This window comes from Schistocerca cancellata, chromosome 4 (genome assembly GCF_023864275.1).
Source record: "Schistocerca cancellata isolate TAMUIC-IGC-003103 chromosome 4, iqSchCanc2.1, whole genome shotgun sequence".
In the NCBI taxonomy this organism is placed as follows: domain Eukaryota; kingdom Metazoa; phylum Arthropoda; class Insecta; order Orthoptera; family Acrididae; genus Schistocerca; species Schistocerca cancellata.
Window position 1 is genome coordinate 521,252,798 of NC_064629.1, and position 26,623 is coordinate 521,279,420.

The 26,623-nt window shown below is 37.1% G+C and overlaps 1 protein-coding gene across 3 annotated transcripts in view; it reads left to right on the forward strand.

Annotated features, from left to right (window-relative positions):
- Positions 1-26,623, forward strand: part of LOC126183673 (galactosylgalactosylxylosylprotein 3-beta-glucuronosyltransferase S) — a 181,385-nt gene that overhangs the window by 138,378 nt on the left and 16,384 nt on the right. For all 3 annotated transcript variants that reach the window (XM_049925835.1, XM_049925836.1, XM_049925834.1), the window contains 2 exons: positions 10,330-10,589; positions 17,867-18,073. In XM_049925835.1, coding sequence (XP_049781792.1) covers positions 10,330-10,589; positions 17,867-18,073 — 467 coding nt within the window. The remainder of the gene's footprint in view (positions 1-10,329; positions 10,590-17,866; positions 18,074-26,623) is intronic.

Genomic DNA, 26,623 nt, shown 5'->3' on the forward strand with positions numbered 1-26,623 from the left:
AAATAGCAGAGGTCCTAATACTGAGCCTTGTGGCACACCACACTTAACTTCAGCTAGCTGTGATCTCTGTTTACCAATACAAACAATTTGTTGCTGAGGAAAGATTCGAAAATGTCAACTTCACCATTTGTGAATCTGTAATAAACTAGTTTGTTGAGGAGTGAAATATGATCCACACAATCAAAGGCTTTGCTAAGATCACAAAAGGTAAGCTGAGCAAAATTTTTTCATTCATACGCATTAAGCATTTTTTTAATCAGGGAGTCAATGGCATGGACTGTGGATTTGCCCTTCCTAAAGCCAAATTGTACTGCAGTAATAATGTTATTACATGTCAGATAATCACACAACTGGGAGTTGATGATGGATTCCAAAACTTTAGATAAAATAGGTGTCAGAGATATTGGGCAATAGCTAGATGGGCAGTTTTTGTCTCATTTCTTGTAAGTGGGCACTACCCTGGATAATTTAATACATCTGGGAATACTACTTCAATTAGACATCTGTTTATACATTTAGTAAGAGGATATACTATGTGCCCAATTATCTTTTTTAACATATTGCAAGAAATACCATTTATATCTTCACTATTGAAGGGCCTAAAATCTTTCAGGGTGTAGTCTACATTATGATATTTAATGAGATCAGCTACAGTTTCTTGCGGCCTCCCAATGCTGTCCCTAATTTGGTTAACAGATTTTGTACAGTAGTTATTAAATTCATCTGCTGAAATTTCTACCTCAGCTTTCTGCTTGCTTTTGGCCACTGAATTTATTATAGTCCATGCTTTTTTGCATTTATGTTTTGATGACTCAATGGTGACTAGGTTATGTTGTTTATTGGCCTCATTTAAAGCATACTTATATTCCTTTTGTGCTCATGAGTACCTTTGTTTAGCTATATCAGTTTTCTGAAGTCTGTAAGAATCTCTATACAACAACAACCTCCTTTTCATATTGGCTAGTTGAGCGGTATACCATGGATTCTTATCCCTACGTCTATTACTTTTACTTTTAATGTTAACTTTACATTTGTATTGAGGGTAGTTGGTCTCAAATATATTTAAGAAAGAATGAAAAAATCTATCGAACAATGTATTGGCAGAGCCCTGGACATTATTGTTAAATGTATGTGACCAGTCATAATTACTGAGTGAGACGATGAAATTAGACAATTTTTCTTGCGTTATTGGTCTTTTGATGATTATTTTAGGCTCTTTAAACTCCTTATAGTCCATATTAGTCCTATCTGTACCGATTTTTACCCAAACTGAGTTATGGTCCGAGAAATTGAAGGCAGCTACATCTGAGGGCAGTAACTCTCTATTGACATTTGTAAGTATGTTGTCGAGACAAGCGGACTGTCTTGTGGGTTTGCAGTTCGTAAAAATGAAGTTGAATTGTCGTAACAAGTTTTTAAATTTATGTACGGTGTGCATGTCTTTGTTTACATCAAATGCGGCATTGATGTCACCACCAATCACTATACTATATTTCTTTCACTGAGGACTAAGAAAGAAGTTTAGTAAAGTCTCAAGTTTTTCTAAAAATATTAGTGGACTTCCGTCTGGTGATCTATAACGAGATACAATAGCAATTTTTAAATGATCCAGATATACACCTGTGGCTTCAAAATGTATCTCACTGCATAGAAATCCTAGATCTAGTTCATTACTACAATTTATTAATTCTTTCTTAATTTAAATTGATACACCCCCTGAATATGCTGCTCTCTGCTAAAGCTGTTTGCTAAGTGGAAATCATCTAGTACATGAAAAGATATTTCATTTCCTTTACACCAGTGCTCACTTAAGCATACTGCATCAAATAAGTTCTCTTTTGCAAATTTGTTTAAAATTACGTGTTTTCCACTTATACTTTCAATATTGATATAACCTATCTTGAGAGACAAAGTTGGTGAGTAATTTTTTTTATGAGGGCAATCACCATTACTGATATATTTCTCTCTAGTGTTACCGACATTTATTATATTATTCTTATCTTTAATCTGGTCGTCCAGTGTGAATCTGAGCAAACCTGTTAGTCTTGGCCCTTCTTTTCTACCTCTAAAAAAGAGTTTTCCCTAAATCTAAGTGGTATTGACTCAGAGCTATCGATTTTTGCTATGTCCAACTCATTGGCTACTTTTATGATTTTATTACTCTTATACTTCTTTCTGAGTTGATTCAGATGGAGACCATGAGCAGTGTGGAATCTTGTACCTAAGTTAGCTATGTTTACAAAACAGACATTTTTAAAGTATTTACAAATTTTTTTCATTTACTCTTCTCACTTCAACATTCACATAAGACCAGGATGGAAGATCATGCCAACATGGTATTGAAAAGATGAGGATTTTTGTGTTTTGTAGTTCCTGCAGTTTCTTCCTCAATGATAACAAGAAGTCTTTTCCTTCATTTCTCGCTATGTCATTTGATCCAGCCAGAAAAACTGCCAGTTCCCTAGCTTCTGGCGATGAAGAACCTGCTACATCTTTAAATGTTGCACTAGGTTTTATTGTGGCTGAGATATGGTGGCTTGAATTTTTCTCAACTATATCCCTTAATTTCCTTCCTTGACTGTCTGCATATAAATGTTTTTTCACAGGCCTAGGTCTGCAATTGCGGCTTGCTTTCTTGGGGTTTTCGGTTTCATATACATATGTCCAAATCTTGTAATTGCTTTTGCTCTAAATTTTAATGTAGACATAAAAACTTTCAAATACAGCTATGATTGAGGAAACCAGATAGGAAAAAAAGTACCAAAATAAACTGAAACAAACTATATTCTGGATTTTTTTGTCACAAAGTATGAAGTACAAATTTCCTTATGATGTGTAAAACATATGTTTGTGCTTAAAAAGTAGTTTCCTGCCACTTTTATTTCCTCACACTTTACACAGGTTTTTTGAAGTCCCATGAAAGTATAAAAGAGGAATTTCATGGTAATTATGGTGGAAACAATGGGATACATGTGGGTGAAAATAACACCTAAACAGGACTGGAAAGGGAAGATGGGTACAACTGATTCATGAAAGTATAGGGGGTGGATGTCGTGCCACACAAGGTCAAATACCTGTTGTCAAAGGTAGGAAAAGTAGGTCTTCTTTAGGATAAATCCAGACAACACGTTCCCTGTCTAAAGCGTTTCTCCAGCAGTTTAAAAAACACTGAAACAATCACTCACAAGACAGATTTTAACTCCTCAAATATCACTCATACCAGATGTCACAAAGAGAGGCAAACCATTGGAAAGAGTAACATAGGGCATTTCACAGACTTAACAATCCTCCATCAAAACTTGCAATCAATAAAAAATAAAATACAACTATTAGAGGTTGAGCTCCAGTCTTTGAACTGTACAGTAGTTTGTATTACTGAGCACTGGTGTAGAGACACAGAAATCCAAAATGTAGTCTTCAATGGGTGGAGGATCATGCATTTATATCAGAAAAGGAACACCGTTCAAATCAGTACATGACCTCAGTACAGTAAGTGAAGACAAACACTGAAATATCAGCTATTGAATTAACAGGGCTTGATATCACCAAGAAATTAATCATTTTGTGTTTGTGTGTATAGATCTCCCAGTGGTAGTGTCAACAATTTTTTCAGAAAATTAACAGAAGTTCTAGATAAAGTCTCAAGTACAAAGGTAAACGTAATTCTGTGTGGGGCATTAACATCAACACTAATATTAAAAAGGAATCCAGCAGCACCTTCATAAACATACTTCAAAGTTTAGACATATCCCTATTGGTCAGTAGTGCAACAAGGGTTACTACAGTGACTGCATCAGTAATTGACCATGTGGCCACAAATATGGACAGGGAAAAACGTGATGTAACTGTAAAAGATCTCGGGCTATTAGACCATCTCTGTCAAATAACAACAGTAGAATCAGGCATCGAATCATTCCCTAAACTACAAGCCCTACAAGCCTACAAACGACATCTATCAGAAACCAAAATAAAAGATGTTTGAAAAGAACTAGAAAAACAAAGCTGGGATGAAATTCTCTAAATTCTCCACATTGTTTAAATTGAACTTTGAAAAGGCATTTCCAAAAGTATGCATGTCTGTATCAACATCTCACAAAAACAGATGGATAACAGCAGATATCAAGAAGTCCTCCCGAACACTTAAACACCTCAGTTCCATGAAAAAGATTCACAATGATCCAGAATTCTTAAATTTCTATCATAGATACAAAAAGATCTATAGGAAGGTGCTGATTGCTGCAAAAAAGTCGTCTAATAACAAAATAATATATAATGCAGAGAATAAAAGCAAAGCAGTCGGATGTTATAAAAAAGGAAACGGGGAGAGGCAAACAAATGCAGAATAACATACTGCTAAGGGTGGGGGATAAGGTAATAAATGATCCACAACAATTAGCAAACTATGTAAATGAGCATTTTTCAAGTATTGCAGAGAAGTTACAGCAAAAATCCCCCCAAACAAATATAACACCTGTAAATAATGTTGCACTAAATACAATGATGTTACTGCCAACCACAGAGAATGAAGTCAGTAAAACTGTTCAAAAACTAAAAAATAAAAAGTCAGTAGGCTTAGATGAAGTACCAGTGTTTGTACAGAAACAATGCATAGGGGTTGGGTTGTTTTAGGGGAAGGAGACCAAACAGCGAGGTCATTGGTCTCATCGGATTAGGGAAGGACAAGGAAGGAAGTCGACCATACCCTTTCAAAGGAACCATCCCGGCATTAGCCTGGAATGATTTAGGAAAATCACGGAAAACCTACATCAGGATGGCTGGATGAGGGATTGAACCATCGTCCTCCGATGCGAGTCCAGTGTGCTAACCACTGCGCCACCTCGCTCGGTAATGCACGGGGATTATACAAGGCCCCTTAACAAATATAATAAAGGAATCCTTCACATCAGGGACATTTCCAGAGCAGTTAAAACCCAGCCCATTTCCCTGCTGTCAGCATTCTCAAAAATAATAGAAGCAATTATGAAAAGCAGATTAATGAATTACATGAATAAATACAATATTTTAAGTGAATCACAGTTTGGTTTCCGAAATGGCAAAAATACGGAGTCAGCCGTAGTAGAATTCACAAAAGTTGTACTTGATGCTCTTGATAAAGCTGTGTGTCACAGGCATATTTTTGGATCTTTCAAAGGCATTTGATACAGTAGACCACAAGATTGTATTAAATAAATTAGAAGCATTAGGAATAAGAGGGGTAGATAATAACTGGTTTCAGTCATACCTAGCAGACAGGGTACAAAGAGTAGAGATAACACATACTTCAAATATATTTAACATTTAGTAAAACACTTATCAGAACCAAAATACATTAATATAGGGGTTCCGCAAGGTAGCATATTAGGACCAATACTATTCCTTATATACATTAATGACTTTCCCAGTAGTGTTACTCATGGTTAAAAAATTCTCTTCCCTGATGACAGCAATATTATATTCACTGAGAAAACAAGAGATTGCCAAGCAATAAAGTGACATTGAACACAAGGAAAACTAATGCCATGAATTTCAGTTTGAAGAGGAAAAACGACAATGGTAAATTAAATGTAGATGGCACCTCTATAGACTGTGTTGTTGTTGTTGTGGTCTTCAGTCCTGAGACTGGTTTGATGCAGCTCTCCATGCTACTCTATCCTGTGCAAGCTTCTTCATCTCCCAGTACCTACTGCAACCTACATCCTTCTGAATCTGCTTAGTGTATTCATCTCTTGGCCTCCCCCTACGATTTTTACCCTCCACGCTGCCCTCCAATACTAAATTGGTAATCCCTTGATGCCTCAGAACATGTCCTACGAACCGATCCCTTCTTCTGGTCAAGTTGTGCCACAAATTTCTCTTCTCCCCAATCCTATTCAATACTACCTCATTAGTTATGTGATCTACCCATCTAATCTTCAGCATTCTTCTGTAGCACCACATTTCAAAAGCTTCTATTCTCTTCTTGTCCAAACTATTTACCGTCCATGTTTCACTTCCATACATGACTACACTCCATACAAATACTTTCAGAAATGACTTCCTGACACGTAAATCTATAGTCGATGTTAACAAATTTCTCTTCTTCAGAAACGCTTTCCTTGCCATTGCCAGTCTACATTTTATATCCTCTCTACTTCGACCATCATCAGTTATTTTGCTCCCCAAATAGCAAAACTCGTTTACTACTTTAAGTGTCTCATTTCCTAATCTAATTCCCTCAGCATCACCCGACTTAATTCGACTACATTCCATTATCCTCGTTTTGCTTTTGTTGATGTTCATCTTATATTCTCCCTTCAAGATACCATCCATTCCGTTCAACTGCTCTTCCAAGTCCTTTGCTGTCTCTGACAGAATTACAATGTCATCAGCGAACCTCAAAGTTTTTATTTCTTCTCCATGGATTTTAATACCTACTCCGAATTTTTCTTTTATTTCCTTTACTGCTTGCTCAATATACAGATTGAATAACATCGGGGAGAGGCTACAACCCTGTCTTACTCCCTTCCCAACCGCTGCTTCCCTTTCATGTCCCTCGACTCTTATAACTGCCATCTGGTTTCTGTACAAATTGTAAATAGACTTTCACTCCCTGTATTTTACCCCTGCCACCTTTAGAATTTGAAAGAGAGTATTCCAGTCAACATTGTCAAAGCTTTCTCTAAGTCTACAAATGCTAGAAACTTAGGTTTGCCTTTCCTTAATCTTTCTTCTAAGATAAGTCGTAAGGTCAGTATTGCCTCACGTGTTCCTTTATTTCTACGGAATCGAAACTGATCTTCCCTGAGGTTGGCTTCTACTAGTTTTTCCATTCGTCTGTAAAGAATTCGTGTTAGTATTTTGCAGCTGTGGCGTATTAAACGGATTGTTCGGTAATTTTCACATCTGTCAGCACCTGCTTTCTTTGGGATTGGAATTATTATATTCTTCTTGAAGTCTGAGGGTATTTCACCTGTTTCATACATCTTGCTCACCAGATGGTAGAGTTTTGTCAGGACTGGCTCTCCCAAGGCTGTCAGTAGTTCGAATGGAATGTTGTCTACTCCGGGGGCCTTGTTTCGACTCAGGTCTTTCAGTGCTCTGTCAAACTCTTCACGCAGTATCGTATCTCCCATTTCATCTTCATCTACATCCTCTTCCATTTCCATAATACTGTCCTCAAGTACATCGCCCTTGTATAGACCCTCTATATACTCCTTCCACCTTTCTGCTTTCCCTTCTTTGCTTAGAACTGGGTTTCCATCTGAGCTCTTGATGTTCATACAAGTGGTTCTCTTATCTCCAAAGGTCTCTTTAATTTTCCTGTAGGCAGTATCTATCTTACGCCTAGTGAGATAAGCCTCTACATCCTCACATTTGTCCTCTAGCCATCCCTGCTTAGCCATTTTGCACTTCCTGTCGATCTCATTTTTGAGACGTTTGTATTCCTTTTTGCCTGCTTCATTTACTGCATTTTTATATTTTCTCCTTTCATCAATTAAATTCAATATTTCTTCTGTTACCCAAGGATTTCTACTAGCCCTCGTCTTTTTACCTACTTGATCCTCTGCTGCCTTCACTACTTCATCCCTCAAAGCTACCCATTCCTCTTCTACTGTATTTCTTTCCCCCATTCCTGTCAATTGTTCCCTTATGCTCTCCCTGAAACTCTGTACAACCTCTGGTTCTGTCAGTTTATCCACGTCCCATCTCCTTAACTTCCCACCTTTTTGCAGTTTCTTCAGTTTTAATCTACAGGTCATAACCAATAGATTGTGGTCAGAGTCCACATCTGCCCCTGGAAATGTCTTACAATTTAAAACCTGGTTCCTAAATCTCTATCTTACCATTATATAATATATATAATATAGACTGTGTCTATATATAATATAGACTGTGTAACAAATGCAAAATTTCTAGCAATGAATATTGATTCTCAGTTGAAGTGGTGTGAACACACAAAGGTACTTGCAAACAGAATGTCATCAGCATGTTATGCCTTTAGAATCCTATCATCAGTGTGTAACATGTTGTATCTTTTAGTTACATATTATTCATATGTACACTCTATTCTTAGCTATGGCATTATTTTTTTGGGAAAAAAATGCACAAAATATGAACACTATTTTCAGACTCCAGCAAAGAGCCATAAGAATAATAACCAAAAATACTAGTCGAGCTCATTGTAAAGATCTGTTCAAAACACTGGGGATTTTAACCGCTCCATGTGAATACATTTACCAAGTCAGTTGTACAGACTAAAAAAAAAAAAATTGGTAATTACTGCACAAACAGCTCTGTCCATGACCATGCAACAAGAAATAGACTCAACTTACATTTACCAAGAAAAATAAACATAAAACTCAAAACAGCATTTTCTACCAAGGAATAAAATTGTACCATAAATTACCAAAAGAGATTAAAGAAATTGCAAAAATACTTATTTAAAAAGGCAGCTGAAAAGTACCAGTTATGCAGTACTTTTATACATTGAAGGATTACTTAGATAAAAAGAGTATGGATTTGATAAAAAAAAGTTATACAAATAAATAATGATAATAATGATTATAAAACATCCAACATTCCACAGAACACGTTCACTTTGTTTTATTTTTTTCCTTCTTTTTTCCTTTCTAGAAATACTTACCCTCAAGCAATGCAGAGCACAACCTCTTCCTCTTTCTGAGCTCAACATCTCACTCGTTATGGAGGGATGCTGACTCAGTTTTTCAGGATAGCAAATGGGAAGTTGCGGTACAGAAAATGGCCCAGAGATTACCTGTGTGTGTGTGTGTGTGTGTGTGTGTGTGTGTGTGTGTGTGTAGTGTTATGAAACAATGTGCGTATAGTGTGTTCAGTGACTGATAATGAGATATGAGTGAACAGTGTGGCATTACATTATTTAATAATTTATTTGTAAAAAAAATGTATCTTATACCAGGAGTAAATATAATGACTGTCTCTAACTAGAAGTATGTAAATATATGTGTTCTGGTATACGAATTAGCTTATTTTAAATTGGTCTAAACTTGTAAATACTTTGTCATGTCCTAAATCCTTGTAAAAAGAGATCTACGGATGAATAAAGCTACTACTACTACTACTACTACTACTACTACTACTAATAATAATAATAATAATAATAATAATAATAATAATAAAATACATTTTTAGGAATTCAATGAAAGTAGCAAATAAATTTTAGGAATATGGGTAAAACAATTGTGTTACTGCCCGGTAATATGCTTTCAATGTTAACATTGCGCTCTGGTGAGCAACAGGCACATACATTTTTTTTTAAATTTAGTCAATTTGTTAATCTAATGTTTGAGAAGTACTTTTCCTGTGCAGTAATTAGTGTTATCTAGGATGGTATATACATCAAAGACTAAAGTGTCTCAAATGTTAAGGTGCTAATATTGCAGCCGGTAGAACTGGCGTTCAAATTCCCCATCTGTCCATTTTGATTTTTGTTTTCCATGTTTCCCTAAATTTATTGAGGCAAGTAAAAGGATGATTCCTTTGATAATGGGATGGCTAATTTCTTTGCCCATTATTGTCCTTTCGCTGCATGTACTCAGTCACTAATGAACTTGCAATTGATGGGACACTACACCCCAATCTTCCTTCAACATCAGAGTTCATTCAGTGTTACAATACACCCATATCATTTGGTAATAATGACTGAAACAGTTCACTTGTACAAAGTTCTTTCTTACATTTTGTGATTATTATATCTTTTGCACTTATATGATTGTATAATCTAGTAACCATCAGAAATAGTGCACCAAAAATGTATGGAGAGAAGAGCAGCAATTAATTTATATTGAACTTGAATGTTTATGGGAATGTAGAAGTCTTTTAATGAACTGTTTGCCTCAAATCATATAATGCACGTTACTAAGGGATTCGCAAGCCCCACATATATTTGTGTGTGTTACCTACTGAGCTAGTATCTTGAAAGTAATTTTAATATTTTTTGCATCAAAACTTGATATACTACTTTTATGTAAAACTCATCTGATGTATACAATTGTGAAGGAATGCAGCCACTCACTGTTTCTTTCTGAACAATGGAAAGAGAAACAAGAAGTTGCAAATTTTGAGCAACATTTGAAGTTTTGCATTTTTTTCTGTTGTTCTGCCCATGATTTCTAATCACATCCATTGTTGAAATATTGGTGATACTAATTACTTGAGATGCTAGTGTATAAAATAATGTTTTCATGCATGCTCCAATTTTTTTAATGGATTTTTTTTTGTAAGGTTAGGCCTACTGGTTGGTAAAACTTTAGTTCATTGCCTTGTGAAAATATAGCTTTCATATTTACTGCCTACTTATTCTTATTCCAGGTATTCCTTTCACCCACATTGCAAGCCCAATGCCAGAGGTGTATCGCAAAGCAGATATTGTTCCAAGAGGTGTAGCCAATAGACGAGCTGCACTCAGCTGGATAAGAAAGCATGTGAAGAATGGTGTGATATATTTTGGAGATGATGATAATACATTTGATTTAGAGCTCTTTGAAGAAATTCGTGGTACGAAGCGAGTTTCAATGTTCCCAGTTGGTCTCATTGGTGACTATGCAGTTAGTTCTCCTGTGTTAAGAAAGGTATTTATGATGTAACTTGCAGTTTACAGAATGATGAAAATTGCACATAAATGTAGAGTTATTTATCAAAAAATAATTTACACAGGCACTCAAGCTGTAAAGAATCTTGGATGGATATATCATCAGTTACTGCTCTCATTGCTGGTACATTAAAATACTCAAAACTCTACAGTTATCAAACTGCACGACATTTTTGTTGAAAGAGGAACTTGTGCTTGGTTGATAAACCATTAAAAGACATCTCTCAAAATGTCTCTTGGTCCCTTTTTGCCTCCATTTCTAAATAGGAAAGGAAACAACAAGACATTATTCCACTGGTGTTTTAAAATCTTGCATTGTGTTTGCACTTAGCTAAATGTGATTTTTTAAAAAGCATGCATTTTCACATTGGCTTAATTTGGAGACTGGCATCCTTTCAAAAGTAATTATTAACAGTTGGGGATTTGTCTACACTCTTTTCTGATTGTAGAAAGTGGTCAGTCTCAATAATGGTAAACAGAAGCCCTTTCATTGTACAGAGAGGGTTGCAATTGTAATAATGGTTAGTTCCATAATGTTAGGCCTATGATTCAGCAGATGTATCTCTTGAAGTACGCAGTTTGCAACAGTGAAATAACTCTGTGCTCTCAGTTTTGAACTGAACTAGGTGAAGTACGGTCAGTAGTTAATGCACTGGACTCGCATTCAGTAGGAACAAGTTACAGATCCCCATCCAATCATTAAGAACATTTTTTCTGTGATTTACAATCACACTTACAAGAAATGTTGTGATGGTTCCTTTGAAATGGTTCACATCCGATTTCCTTCCCCATACTTGTGTAATCTAAACTTGTGTTCCAATAAGAATGAAGTTATCAGAGATGGAACGTCAACCTCAACCCCTCCCTCCTCCCCTTTATTCTAACCATTTTAACTGAGTAGACTTGCTGCTGTGGCCAAGATTACAAACTTATACTGGTGTGGTGGGTCTTGATCTTGATCTTGGTTATTCATCTGTGCATCGTGGCAAGCAAGTGAAGGAGAGGTTGTGACATACATTTTGTGATCAAAACCTCAAATGGGTGTTGTTCCAGTGTTGGTAGGTGGGGAGACACTACACATGGCCTGCACCTAAATAGGAAGGGGAAAGATAAGTTAGCTTTTCTGTTAGCAGATACTGTGAGAGGGGGCCACAGTCACACAAGGGATGATGATGATCCCTGTGGTTAATAGGACCAGGCAGATAGGTTTTTTAGGTTAAAGACAAAGTCCAGACAGACAATCATCAAGAAAAATAGAATAAAAGAAGCTTTATGTGCAGTAAATAGGGATAAAGCTAACTACATCAAAATATCAGGGGAATTAAATGTAAAGTAGATGAGCTGTTAGTGTGTTTAGATGATCTCAAAAATAAGAATGAGACTAATCTACTTTGTCTGTCTGAACACCATGTAACCGTGGGAATGGAAAGTGTCAGTCTAAATGGGTATAGTTTAGCATCTTACACTTGCAGGTCTAGCATGGATAAATGAGGCGTTGCCATTTACACAAAACAAGGGTGTAAATACAAAACAGTAGAAGTAAGCAAATATTGTGTCAATCAGCACTTTGAAGTTTATGCATGTGAACTACAGCTAGATAATGTAGTGCTGTTGTTAGCAACAGTGTACAGCCCCCATTAGGAGATTGGGAGTTACTCATAAAAAAGTTTGACTCCCTCTTATGTTGTCTGTCAGACAAAAATAAGAAGTTATTAATTTGTGATAATTCCAATTTAAACTTTCTAAGCAATTCTGATAGGAAAAGTGAGCTAGAAGTGTTATTAATGACATATAACTTAGAATCGGTGATCAATTTCCCTACACATATAGCTCAAAATAGTAGCACTCTAATAGGTAATATTTGCAATACTAGATCTAATGAGCATTCCAAGCATACACATCTATGAAACTGTCACTTTCATGAAAAGAAACCCACAACTTTTTGAGGGCAGCAACTTCTTCTTGCATCAATATGATACTAAATATAGAACAAGCTACATGTTAACCATCCACCGTTTAAAATCCTATGAAAAAAACCCATACTATATGGGCATGAAACTTGTAAATAAAATATGGAAAGATATGGTTGACCCAAATGTAGAAGGTACCAAAAGGGACCTGGAAAAATATCTGAAAGATAAATGTTACTATAGTGTAGAAGATTTCGTGAATGGCAACAATGCATTATAATTGTAATTAAAATACCTCTTTGAAGATGTTACACAATATATATTATTAGTTTATTGTGTATTTTTAGTATTATTATATATAGTGTAAAACTGACAAGTCACCTATGTCACAATCTTTGATTGTATAAGGCATGTTATGTGATAATAAAAATTGAATTGAATGAAACTAACACATGCTTTCCCTGTGATAAATGGATTATCAGATCATGATGCACAACTGATTAACTTACAAAACTTAGCAGGGTGTACAGTTCAGAAACCGTTGAGTAAAAGTGTAAGGCTGGTCAACCCCGGTATCTATAAAGCATTTCAAGGAAATTTGAAGAAATGTTAACTGGGGAGATGTATATAATGAGCCAAATGCCAATGATAAATGCAACATGTTTCTTGATAAATTTATATCCCTTATTGAACACTGTTGCCCCCAAAAAATTACTAAATGTAACACCAAACAGTTTTCAAAGGAACCTTGGATCATTACAGGTATTAAAGTGTCTTCAGAAAGGAAAAGAAAATTGTACGAGGCAGCAAGAATTAGTAAAGACCGAGAAGTAACTTTACACTACCAAAATTATTGTAACATACTCAGAAAAGTTGTCAGAAAATTAAAAAAAAAAATGTATATTAGGGATGAAATTAACAACTCGGGCAATAAAATCAAATCAGTATGGCATGTTGTTAGAAGGGAGACATGAAAAGTAGCCACTGGGATAGATTGTATTACTATTAAAGAGAATGAGACCATCTTAACCAACAGTACACAAGTAGCTAATATATTTAACAACCATTTCTTAAGTGTAGGTAAAAAAATTGGTGAGCATAGTTAAAAAAAAAAAGGCATGCTGTACATATGGAAGAGTCAGTTTTGAGAGATCCTAGTCAAATTAATTTTCATCTAACAACCTCTTGTGAAATGAGGAAAATCATTAAATCTCTGAAAAATAAATGTTCTTTTGGAGTAGATGACATCTCTAAAAAGATATTAAAACAATGTGGAGCAGTTACAGCTGATGTTCAGAGTCACATCTGTAGTGCATCACTAACTCGCGGTATTTTCCCAGACAGGTTAAAATATGCCATTGTCAAGCCTCTCTACAAGAAAGGGGACACCACAGATGTCAATAATTACTTGTCAGTATCCTTTCTCTCAGCATTTTTGAAGTTGTGGAGAAAGTTATGTGCTCAAGAGTGGTTAGCCATCTCAGCAGTAATGGGATACTTAGTGAAGCACAGTTTGGATTTCAAAAATGCTGTTTCACTGAGGCAGCAATATACAATCTCACTGCCCACGTAATAGAGTCTTTAAATAGTAAAATGTCACCAATAGGAATTTTCTGTGGCTTATCCAAAGCATTTGATTGTGTGAACTGTGAATTTATGTTAGAGAAATTACAGTTCTTTGGTATAAATGTAACAGCATATGAGTGGTTTAAGTCATATCTACAGAACAGGAAGCAAAAGGTTTCTTTATATGGTTTAAGTGATTTAAGGAAGTTTCCCAATTCATCTAACGGGGATTAAATTACTTCTGACATGTTCCACATCCTGGAGGACCTCCTCACTACAGATCAATTGGAATGAAAGTAAATCTAATCTAATCTAATCTAATCTAATCTAATCTTTAGGTGTTCCACAGGGTTCGATTGTGGATCACCTTCTGTTCTTGATATATATGAATAACCTCCCTTCTTATCCGAAACAAGAAGCTAAACTGACACGTTTGCTGATGATACAAGCATCGTTATTAATCCAGTAAAAGAAATTCCAATAGAAAATGATACAAATAATGTCTGGAAAAGTTATTGAAAGGTTTTCTGCAAATGGGCTTGCTCTGAACTTTGAAAAAAACACAGTGAATCCAATTTTCTTCTGCAAGGAGTACAGTTCCTTCAATAAATATAACACATTAACAGAAATCAGTAGCCAGGGTATAGCATACTAAGTTTTTGGGTGTACATATAGATGAGAATCTTAACTGGAAAATTCATGTTTTAGGTCTCCTAAAGCAACTAGGTCCAGCAACTTTTGCAATCAGAATAATTGATGATTTTGAGGATATAGAAATTAACAAGCTAACATACTTTACATACTTTCACTCTCTGATGTCATATGGAATAATATTTTGGGTTAACTCAACACTTAGGCAAAAAGTAATAATGAGCATATGGCATTGGTGGCAGAGAGACCCCTCGCGGGGCGGTTCAGCCGCCGCTCCACAAGTCCCTTAACGCCACTACGGCGACTCCCAAGTGAATGAGGATGAAATGATGATGAAAGACACACAACACGCAGTCATCTCGAGGCAGAGAAAATCCCTGACCCCGCCGGGAATCGAACTCGGGACCCCGTACACAGGAAGCGAGAACGCTACCGCAAGACCATGAGCCGCGGACAGACAAAAAGTATTCACTGCTCAAAAGAAAGTGGATAGAATAATGTGTGGGGGCTCATAGTTTCACATCTTGTAGGCATCTCTTTAAAAGGTTTGGAATTCTTACAAAGCCTCACAGTGCGTTTACTCGGTAATGAAATTTGTCCTCAACAACATGTACCAGTTAAAAAATGAAAGTGACATTCATGATTATAATACCAGAAGAAAGAAAGACTTACACTATCCTCTACTTAACCTATCTTTGGCACAAAAAGGGGTGAGGTATGCTGCTGTAAAACTTTTCGATAAATTACCAAATGAAATAAAATGTATGATAGACAGCAGTAACCATTTTTAAAAATAAATTGAAATCATATCTCCTTGAGAACTCCTCCTATACCATAGATGAATTCTTGAATAGGAATAAATAAATCTGTAGGTATAATATATGTGTTTAGTGTCATTTAAGGGCATGGAATAGCTAACAAAAATTTGTTATGCATTTGACATGTTCCACATGATAACAGTTACTGTGACATTGATCGATGGGACACACAACTATTTAACTAACTAACTAACTCACCAAATTAGGCACCAGCATTGTAGGCTAACTCCCCCTCCCCCCCCCCTTTTCTCCTCCTCCCACTACTCCTCACTCACTCACTCACTCACTCAATCACTCATAAAATGGCTTGTGGAGTGAGAGCAACTAATATTGTTGATGGTGACCTGCCCACTGGATGAGATTGTTGACCTTGAAATTTAGGACTAAACTATATGTGCTGCCTCTCTCAACACGAAGACTTTATCATATCAATATAGCACCACTAAAAGGCACACATGCATAGATTACGATAGGTGCTAGTGTCCACATAAAGTAAGAATTCTTTTACAGTTAGGTGGCTAAACAATGGTTCAGATTTTTTAAGTCAGCTGTGCAATATGACCCTTTGTTTTATCCTACCAAGTACATTTTCTCTGCTTGTGAGATGAAGAAAAGTGATAAATACCCATTTCTTCAATAGCATTCATATGAAGAATCATTAATTTGCAAATAGATATACATGCTGTATACACTCATGCTCATAAATTAAGGATAATGCTGATACATGGTGAAACAATGCTCTGGTGGGTGGTCTGCTTGCTTAAATCACCTCGGGGTATGATCATGCAGTGCATTTGACCTGCGGTCATCGCACAGTGGCGCTGGGCAGCAGTCCACATACGCAGAGGTGTGTTGGTGCATGTCAGAGTATGGTTCAGCCAGTGAGAGTGCAAATATTTTCAGATGTGCTAATGGTGACTGTGTGTTGAAAATGTTTCAAGGAACACATATTGATGACGTTATGAGGAGTAGAATACTAGGGCAACTGGAGGCTGCTCAAAGACAGCAGGTCATAGCACGGGCCCTCCGTGTGCCACAAAGTGTGATTTCAAGATTATGGCAGCAATTCCAGCAGACAGGAAATGTGTCCAGGCACTACAGTATGGGACAGCCACAGTGTACAACACCACAAGAAGAGCGATATCTCACCATCAGTGCCTGCAGATGGCCACGGAGTACTGCAGGTAGCCTTGCTCAGGACCTTACCACAGCCACTGGAACAGTTGTCTCCAGACACACAGTCTACAGACGACTGAGCAGACATGGTTTATTCGCCCAGAGACCTGCAAGGTGCATTCCACTGACCCCTGGTCACAGGAGAGCCCGTAAAGCCTGGTGTCAATAACACAGTTCACGGTCATTGGAACAGTGGTCCCAGATTATGTTCACGGACAAGACCAGGTATAGTGTGAACAGCGATTCTTGCCAGATTTTCATCTGGCATGAACCAGGAATCAGATACCAACCCATTAATGTCCTTGAAAGGGATCTATATGCAGATCGTGGTTTGATGGTGTGGGTTGGGATTATGATTGGTGAATGTACACCCCTGCATGTCTTTGACAGAGGAACTGTAACTGGTCAGGTGTATTGGGATGTTATTTTGCACCAGTACGTCCGCCTTTTCAGGAGTGCAGTGGGTCCCATCTTCCTCCTGATGAATGATAACGCACAGCCACACCGAGCTGCCATAGTGGAGGAGTACCTTGAAACAGAAGATATCAGGCAAATGGAGTTGCCTGCCTGTTCTCCAGACCTAAACCCCATCGAGCATGTCTGGGATGCAACCAGTCGACATATTGTTGCACGTCTTCAAACCCCTATGACACTTCAGGAGCTCCGACAGGCACTAGTGCATGAATGGGAGGCTGTACCCCAGCGGCTGCTCGACCACCTGATCCAGAGTATTCCAGCTCGTTGTGTGGCCTGTGTATGTGTGCATGGTGATCATATCCCATATTGATGTCAGGGTACATGCACAGGAAACAGTGGCATTTTGTAGCACATGTGTTTTGGGACGGATTTCTCAACTTATCACCAATACCATGGACTTACAGATCTGTGTCGTGTGCGTTTCCTATGGGCCTATGCTATTAGCGCCAGTTTTGTGTAGTGCCATGTTGAGTGGCACCACGTTACGCAATTATCCTTAATTTATGAGCGTGAGTGTATATTACATATAGTAAAAAGTTTATATAGGTTCATTCACTCTGTAACAGACCCTTGTTTTAATTATTAACATAATATAGTTACTGCATGAGTAAATAAAGTGAAGCACTTTACTGAAATTTACTTTTTGTACTTATATTTAGGGAAGAGTTATAGGATTTTTTGATTCATGGCCATCCAAGAGAAAGTTTCCAGTAGACATGGCTGGATTTGCTGTGAATGTTGAGTTTTTATTGGAACATCCAAATGCAACCATGCCATACAAAGCTGGATATGAAGAGGACCACTTTCTTCGAAGTCTTCACTTAAAATTGGAGGATATCGAACCAAAAGGAAACTCGTGCACTCAGGTAATATATGTGGGAGGTACAGGCTTTTATTTCATAGTTGGTTGGTTGTTTTTTTTTACACTGGGAAACTTAGGTGCATGTGGGATAATTTCCATGTGTTAAACAGTGATTGGGATAGCCTTTTATGTGAACATGATTCTTTTTTTTGCACATTAATTATAATTATAGATGAGAAAAAATTACGGTTATGACTTTGGCATATACCTCTTGTATAACTCTTCACACACTTGTTTTGAAATGTGTGGTGTACGTTTCGCCACAAACAGCTTAGTGTGCCACACAATGTAGTTATTTTGAGATTAGGCTTCCATTTCGATAGATGCTGTCAAGCCATATGAATTGCATTCTATCTTTTATTTTGTTTCATTAAATACATTAATTTCACTTTAAATTTGTATTTCATTATGTGCTAGATCAAAGTAGCTGTCAAGTGAGTGTAAAGTGAAAATATTTTAAATAGTGTCTGTTTTCAGTATATTTTATTATACATACCCACTAAGATATATATTCACGAGGTAGTATGTCTGAGGTTGAATTAAAAGTAGATTATTTTTAAAAATATTAGAAACATGATAGGGTATATTCACTGGAAAGATGACATGTCGAGTTGCAGACAGGCGCAATGAAAAGACTGCTACACGTTTAGTTTTTGACTAAAGCCATCTTCAGTAAAGAAAACACATACACATTCATTCAAGCAAGTACGCTCAAGAACACGACTGTGTCACCTCTGGCAGCTTGGAGTGGAATTCACAGCTGCAATAAGCAGCAGTCTAGCCTTTTCCTAATATTGTTGATATTCCAACTTGGAGTTTCCATTGTTTAAGTACATTCTTTGTGTTGATTTTGACTTTGAATTGATGGTGGGGAGGTGCTTAGGGCTGGCTATCAGATAAATTTGTTGTGACTCATTTGGTGAATGCTTTCCAAGTTGTTATAGGTTGCAGAAATCATGAGAATAGGGTGAACTGAAGTGTACAGTAGGCTAGAACTGACGAGGTAATCTGTGCTTAATGAATACATTCTAACGGTGAGAAACCCTGCTAAAGTAGTTGTGATTTTCTACAAAATACATCAGTCAGCAGATCCATGCATAGAATGCAGTAGAGATGATGCTGGTGGAGAAATAAGTTGTCACCCTAGCCCCTGCAGTCACCTTTGGTTAATCAACAGTCATCCAGAATTCCAGAGTCTTCTAAAGAAGAAAGCTAAAATTACAGAGCTAACTGAGAAGTTTAAAAATGATCATCTGATGATAAAATGCAGGTACCAAATAAGTGTCATTACCTATGATTTATGAAGTATTTCTTATCAAAAACCTGATTTCTCCAAGAGTTATACAATATGAGGGCCAGTGTGCAAGGAGATTCTTGTGACATACTATGGAAAATTGTCACTGCTGGCCCCTTATTATGAAAATGACCCAACATATTATGTGCAAAAATGACAGCTGGTGTTCGCTTGGAGCAGGCTGTATGAACTCCCAGTAACATTGCGGTGAAAATCATAATCAAAAGATAATGTCTAGCTGTTCTTAATGCAGCAATGCAACAAATTGTGTCATGTGTGTAGGCATTCATTACAAATCGTCATTATCTTTTTTATCTGATTGTACTTACGGGACCCATATGTGTGAATTGCCATGCCTCAACTGAGAGACAATTTATCAAACGACAATACACACAGAAAATGGTATTAGTGAGCATAGTAATTACCCCCTCTCCCCTCATGAACCATGGACCTTGCCGTGGTGTGAAGGCTTGCGTGCCTCAGCGATACAGATAGCTGTACCGTAGGTGCAACCACAACGGAGGGGTATCTGTTGAGAGGCCAGACAAACATGTGGTTCCTGAAGAGGGGCAGCAGCCTTTTCAGTAGTTGCAGGAGCAACAGTCTGGATGAGTGACTGATCTGGCCTTGTAACACTAACCAAAACGGTCTTGCTGTGCTGGTACTGCAAACGGCTGAAAGCCAGGGGAAACTACAACCGTAATTTTTCTCGAGGGCATGCAGCTTTACTGTGTGGTTAAATGACGATCGCGTCCTCTTGGGTAAAATATTCCGGAGGTAAAATAGTCCCCCATTTGGATCTCCGGGCAGGGACTACTCAGGAGGACATTGTTATCAGGAGAAAGAAAACTGGTGTTATACGGATCAGAGCGTGGAATGTCAGATCCCTTAATCGGGAAGGTAGGTTAGAAAATTTAAAAAGGGAAATGGATAGGTTAAAGTCAGATATAGTGGGAATTAGTTAAGTTCGGTGGCAGGAGGAACAAGACTTCTGGGGTCAGGTGACTACTGAGTTATAAATACAAAATCAAATAGCGGTAATGCAGGAGTAGGTTTAATAATGAATAGGAAAATAGGAATGCGGGTAAGCTACTACAAACATCATAGTGAACGCATTATTGTCGCCAAGATAGATACGAAGCCCACACCTACCACAGTAGTACAAGTTTATATGCCAACTAGCTCTGCAGATGACGAAGAGATTGATGAAATGTATGATGAGATAAAAGAAATTATTCAGATAGTGAAGGGAGACGAAAATTTAATAGTCATGGGTGACTGGAACTCGATAGTAGGAAAAAGAAGAGAAGGAAACGTAGTAGGTGAATATGGAATGGCGGTAAGGAATGAAAGAGGAAGCCACCTGGTAAAATTTTGCACAGAGCATAACTTAATCATAGCTAACACTTGGTTCAAGAATCATAAGAGAAGGTTGTATACATGGAAGAAGCCTGGAGATACTGGAAGGTGTCAGATAGATTATATAATGCTTAGACAGAGATGCAGGAACCAGGTTTTAAATTGTAAAACATTTCCAGGGGCAGATGTGGACTCTGACCACAATCTATTGGTTATGAACTGTAGATTAAAACTGAAGAAACTGCAAAAAGGTGGGAATTTGAGGAAATGGGACCTGGATAAACTGAAAGAACCAGAGGTTGTAGAGAGCTTCATGGAGAGCATTAGGGAACGATTGACAAGAATGGGGGAAAGAAATACAGTAGAAGACGAATGGGTAGCTTTGAGAGATGAAATAATGAAGGTAGCAGAGAATCAAGTAGGTAAAAAGACGAGGGCTAATAGAAATCCTTGGGTAACAGAAGAGATACTGAATTTAATTGATGGAAGGAGAAAATATAAAAATGCAGTAAATGAAGCAGGCAAAAAGGAATACAAACGTCTCAAAAATGAGATCAACAGGAAGTGCAAAATGGCTAAGCAGTGATGGCTAGAGGACAAATGTAAGGATGTAGAGGTGCATATCACTAGGGGTAAGATAGATACTGCCTACAGGAAAATTAAAGAGACCTTTGGAGAAAAGAGAACCTCTTGTATGAATATCAAGAGCTCAGGTGGAAACCCAGTTCTGCGCAAAGAAGGGAAAGCAGAAAGGTGGAAGGGGTATATAGAGGGTCTATACAAGGGTGATGCACTTGAGGGCAATATTATGGAAATGGAAGAGGATGTAGATGAAGATGAAATGGGAGATATGATACTGTGTGAAGAGTTTGACAGAGCACTGAAAGACCTAAGTCGAAACAAGGCCCCAGGAGTAGACAACATTCCATTAGAACTACTGACAGCCCTGGGAGAGCCTGTCCTGAAAAAACTCTACCATCTGGTGAGCAAAATAGGCGAAATACCCTCAGACTTCAAGAAGAATATAGTAATTCCAATCCCAAAGAAAGCAGGTGTTGACAGATGTGAAAATTACCGAACTATCAGTTTAATAAGTCACAGCTGCAAAATACGAATGTGAATTCTTTACAGACGAATGGAAAAACTGGTAGAAGCTGACTTCGGGGAAGATCAATTTGGATTCTGTAGAAATACTGGAACACGTGAGGCAATACTGACCCTATGACTTATCTTAGAAGCTAGATTAATAAAAGGCAAACCTACATTTCTAGCATTTGTAGACTTAGAGAAAGCTTTTGACGATGTTGACTGGAACACTCTCTTTCAAATTCTGAAGGCGGCAGGGGTAAAATACAGGGAGCGAAAGGCTATTTACAATTTGTACAGAAACCAGATGGCAGTTATAAGAGTCGAGGGACATGAAAGGGAAGCAGTGGTTGGAGAGGGAGTGAGACAGGGTTGTAGCCTATCCCCGATGCTATTCAACCTGTATATTGAGCAAGCAGTAAAAGAAACAAAAGAAAAATTTGGAGTAGGTATTAAAATCCATGGAGAAGAAATAAAAACTTTGAGGTTCGCCGATGACAGTGTCTTGAAAGGAGGATATAAGATGAACATCAACAAAAGCAAAACAAGGATAATGGAATGTAGTAGAGTTAACTCGGGTGATGCTGAGGGAATTAGATTAGGAAATGAGACACTTAAAGTAGTAAAGGAGTTTTGCTATTCGGGGAGCAAAATAACTGATGATGGTCAAAGTAGAGAGGATATAAAATGTAGACTGGCAATGGCAAGGAAAGCGTTTCCAAAGAAGTGAAATTTGCTAACATCGAGTATAGATTTAAGTGTCAGGAAGTCGTTTCTGAAAGTATTTGTATGGAGTGTTGCCATGTGTGGAAGTGAAACATGGACGATAAATAGTTTGGACAAGAAGAGAATAGAAGCTTTCAAAATATGGTGCTGCAGGATAATGCTGAAGATTATATGGGTAGATCACATAACTAAGGAGGAGGTATTGAATAGAATTGGAGAGAAGAGAAATTTGTGGCACAACTTGACTAGAAGAATGGATTGGTTGGTAGGGCATATTCTGAGGCATCAATGGATCACCAGTTTGGTATTGGAGGGCAGCGTGGAGGGTAAAAATCGTAGAGGGAGACCAAGAGATGAATACACTAAACAGATTCAGAAGGATGTAGGTTGCAGTAGGTACTGGGAGATGAAGAAACTTGCACAGGATAGAGTAGCATGGAGAGCTGCATCAAACTAGTCTCTGGACTGAAGACCACAACAACAACAGTAATTACCTCGTGACAGATTATGAAATGGTATCATAAAAGAAAATCAAGAGAAAAGACTGGGTATCATATGTATTTAACCTAAGATAGATTGTGTGAATAAGTAGAAAAATAGCACATGGATGCTTGAATGAAACAATGGAAAATCCAGGATGGAATGTAACAATATTACAAAAAGAAAAGCTGGTACTACCATACAGCGGAGATGGTGCAACGCACAGTATCTCCGCTATATGGTGAGTAGCAACTTTCCTTTTCATAATATTGTTACACAGAGTCTTGCTTATCCATGGATACATGCCATTAAACATCTTCATTGAAAATCTGCTATGTCCATTGAATACTGCAGCACCTGTTGTGCCATCTATGTGAATGTGGCACTCTTTACATCTTTTTCTGTTCTGGCAGGTACTCCCAGTATCTCAGTATCGTTTTGGGATTCCAGATTTTATAGGGTATGCACTGTGTCTTTAGGAGTACATTAACAATACCCCATTCATATAGTAAACATTTGCGGATGATAACATTATGGCAGCTACTGCCATGTGAGAAGTCCAGTGAAAGGCAAGTCCCACTGTTCTAATCATTAAAATCTTCATGTGTAATGTTATTTCTGATTAACATCTTGAATGGCCTACTCAGGAGTGGTCAGCACACTTGAGAGCCATTTGTATGTTTCATATATGGGTACGTTTCACCAATAGGAATGTCTTTCACTCGTAGTGCAACTGATCTCAAAAGGCTGTAAATAACTTTTTTTTTGCAGATGAATAGATTATAAATCACTTATGTTGCAATAAAAGCCATACCTACAGTGGAAGCATCAGAGGTATCTAAATTAGTTGTGTAGAACATGTTAACTTTGCTTGGGCTGTAACAGCAGGCTGAGGGACAGGTTTTCAACAAAGTCATCACTTATTGTGAGACATAAAACAACACACCATCAGATGATTTCTTTTCCATTCGGATGACATTCCAGAAATGTAAAAAAAATTCTGATTATATTTTCAATGTACATTGACACTGAATGGCCTAATAAAGTGCTTCCACTTATGTGAGTACATCCATATGTGAGCCCTCATTCATCTGAGGCTGAACTAGCAAAAATATCGTGATAATGGTTAAGAATGTTCTTGGTTTTTTTAGAAATTCCATTTCCTGTCTCATAGCATAATACTGGGTAGATGTCATTATGCAGAAAAAATTCAGAAAGGAGTAAACATATAGTTGTTGATAGATGGAAAAAAGACAGCTGAGCTGTTGGACAGTGTCCTTTTCAGAAGTAACAGATTAACACACACACACACACAAATTGTCTGTCTTGCCACTACAACTGGACTGGGTGAGTGGTTTGGGAGCTGGAGTGAGTGAGTGTGTTGAATGTGGAGGAGAAGAGAGGTAGAATGAAGGGGAGGAAGATGCAGATCTGTGTTGTATGTTGTGGTTCATAAGGGCAATGATTTCAGTTCTAACCAGTAATATAAAAGGAATTTTTTTGTGTGTGTGTGTGTGTGTGTTTTTTTTTTTTAAGTGATAAGATTTTTAATGCATGATCATATTTCATATTAAGTAGGGAGTCTTATAACCCCACTGAAGAACAAATGTCAAAGTTTGCATACTCAAGTGCGTACACATACATAAACACACACTTACATGTGATAGGGAAGACCAAAATCTAACATTTGTTTGGACATACAGTTTTGGGTTAAACCTTTAAAGAGCTGTAGATTTTATGCTGTTTGTAGAGAAACTGTGTTGCAGTGACATTTTTTGGTCAAGCTAAACCTCCATGCAGCATAAAACAAGCATTTTGCCATTCAAATTATGTACTTTCAGTTTAGATTAACAAGTATATAAACAAACTTGTGATTTATCATAATGAATTAGTTCAGCAGTTAATTTCCATCCAATATATTTTTCTCGTGTTTAGAGAAATTAAAATCCATGTGTAGGGTTTCTTCTACCATAATTCATAAATTTTAATGTGATTACATTTAAGTTTAATGAAAATGTGTTATGATCAGTCTGGAAACTAGACCTAGTAGAAACAATGCCTGTATAATTTGTGAAACTAAGGACAATATTGGAAAGGAAACATTAAGGCTTAGAGAAGGAGCACTTGCAGATGGAGTGTTTCAAATAAAGAAATGTAAATTTGTGCATGGTGAACCAGACATAATCCATGTGACTTTAAATAATTTGTAAGAGAAAGGTGCCTCAGTGTAGTTATTGTGTGGGTTAGATTGGAGACCAGATGCAGCTTGCACTTTCTATACTTGGGAAGGTTGTGACATTTACAGACCAGCATTAATGTAGACCTTGAGCTATGCTACAGATCAATCTGTCAACACAGCAGAGGGTTTTTTTTTGGGGGGGGGGGGATTAGTGATTATCACAAGTTTACATACTGTATCTTTGTTCCATTTCATAATGAACTACTAACACCAAAAGCTAATAAAGCTAACTCCCCAGTAAAATCTATATGTAGCATTTTGATATGCTGATGTCAAATTTTTCAATACCTTATCACAACAAATCCTACTAAAAGGCACATTTTATAGAGAAATATTTAATACAGTGTATGTTTGCTTTGCTGCATGCTAAGTGTTTTTTTTGTGTTTTCAGATTTAAACTTGAAACATTTAGTATTTTGTACATGTTCAGTCTGCGGTGTTTATGAGTCCACAAGACAAGACTTTGCTGTTTCCATGATGTCACAGGTCTTGTGCTGTGGTTGGTTGACAGAAGAAAATCTAGCACTACCATTTTGATTTGTGGAACTAGGATACCATATTTACACTTCTGTATGACAAAATTATGTAATTCTAGTGGTAAACCACACTAAAGATCTCTCCAAAATGAATCATTTTTGAATGGTTGTTGTGCTGAAGTATCAGAAAATATGACATGGGTGTAAAAAGTTGATGCCATCCATTTTTAAGCACTTCATTTAGTAAGTTAAATAGGTACTTACAACAAATGAATTGCTTCTTATTGCCTGTTAATGAACATTTTGCTTAATCCATTTTATAGACATACTGATTTCATCTCCCCTTCTGTGCTGCAAAATGGCCTATGGCCTTTTCATTAAAATTTAGATGATTAAATAGTCCCTTTTCAAGTTCATGTTCTAAATTTTTTCCAAAAAAAAAATGCACACTGGATTCATGTTGAGCTGTTTTCAAGCTTGAGATATACTGCAGTTTTTCACAAGAAAATAAAACTCAATAGAACTTGAGCACAACACACACACAGAAGGAAACTTGCTAATGACAGTACATTTTTTCTGTGCATTTTCCTTATTGATTCGTGAAACTGCTGCTAGGTGGTAACACTTAATGATACAGTGCTCTAGTGGTCTCACAAATGATATGCTTGCCAGTGATAAACTTACCAATGATGCACTTATAAATGTAATCCTACAGTGGTTAGAATTGCCTATGACAGAAACAAAAAATTATCTAAAATGCTATCAAAACATTATTACTTAACATTGATTAATTACACATCAAAGCATAATAAGAGATATACAGGAGATAGGGATTCAATATCAAAGTTTCAGCTGCTCTGTTCATTCCCTTTCGGAGTAAGCAGTGGAATGTGC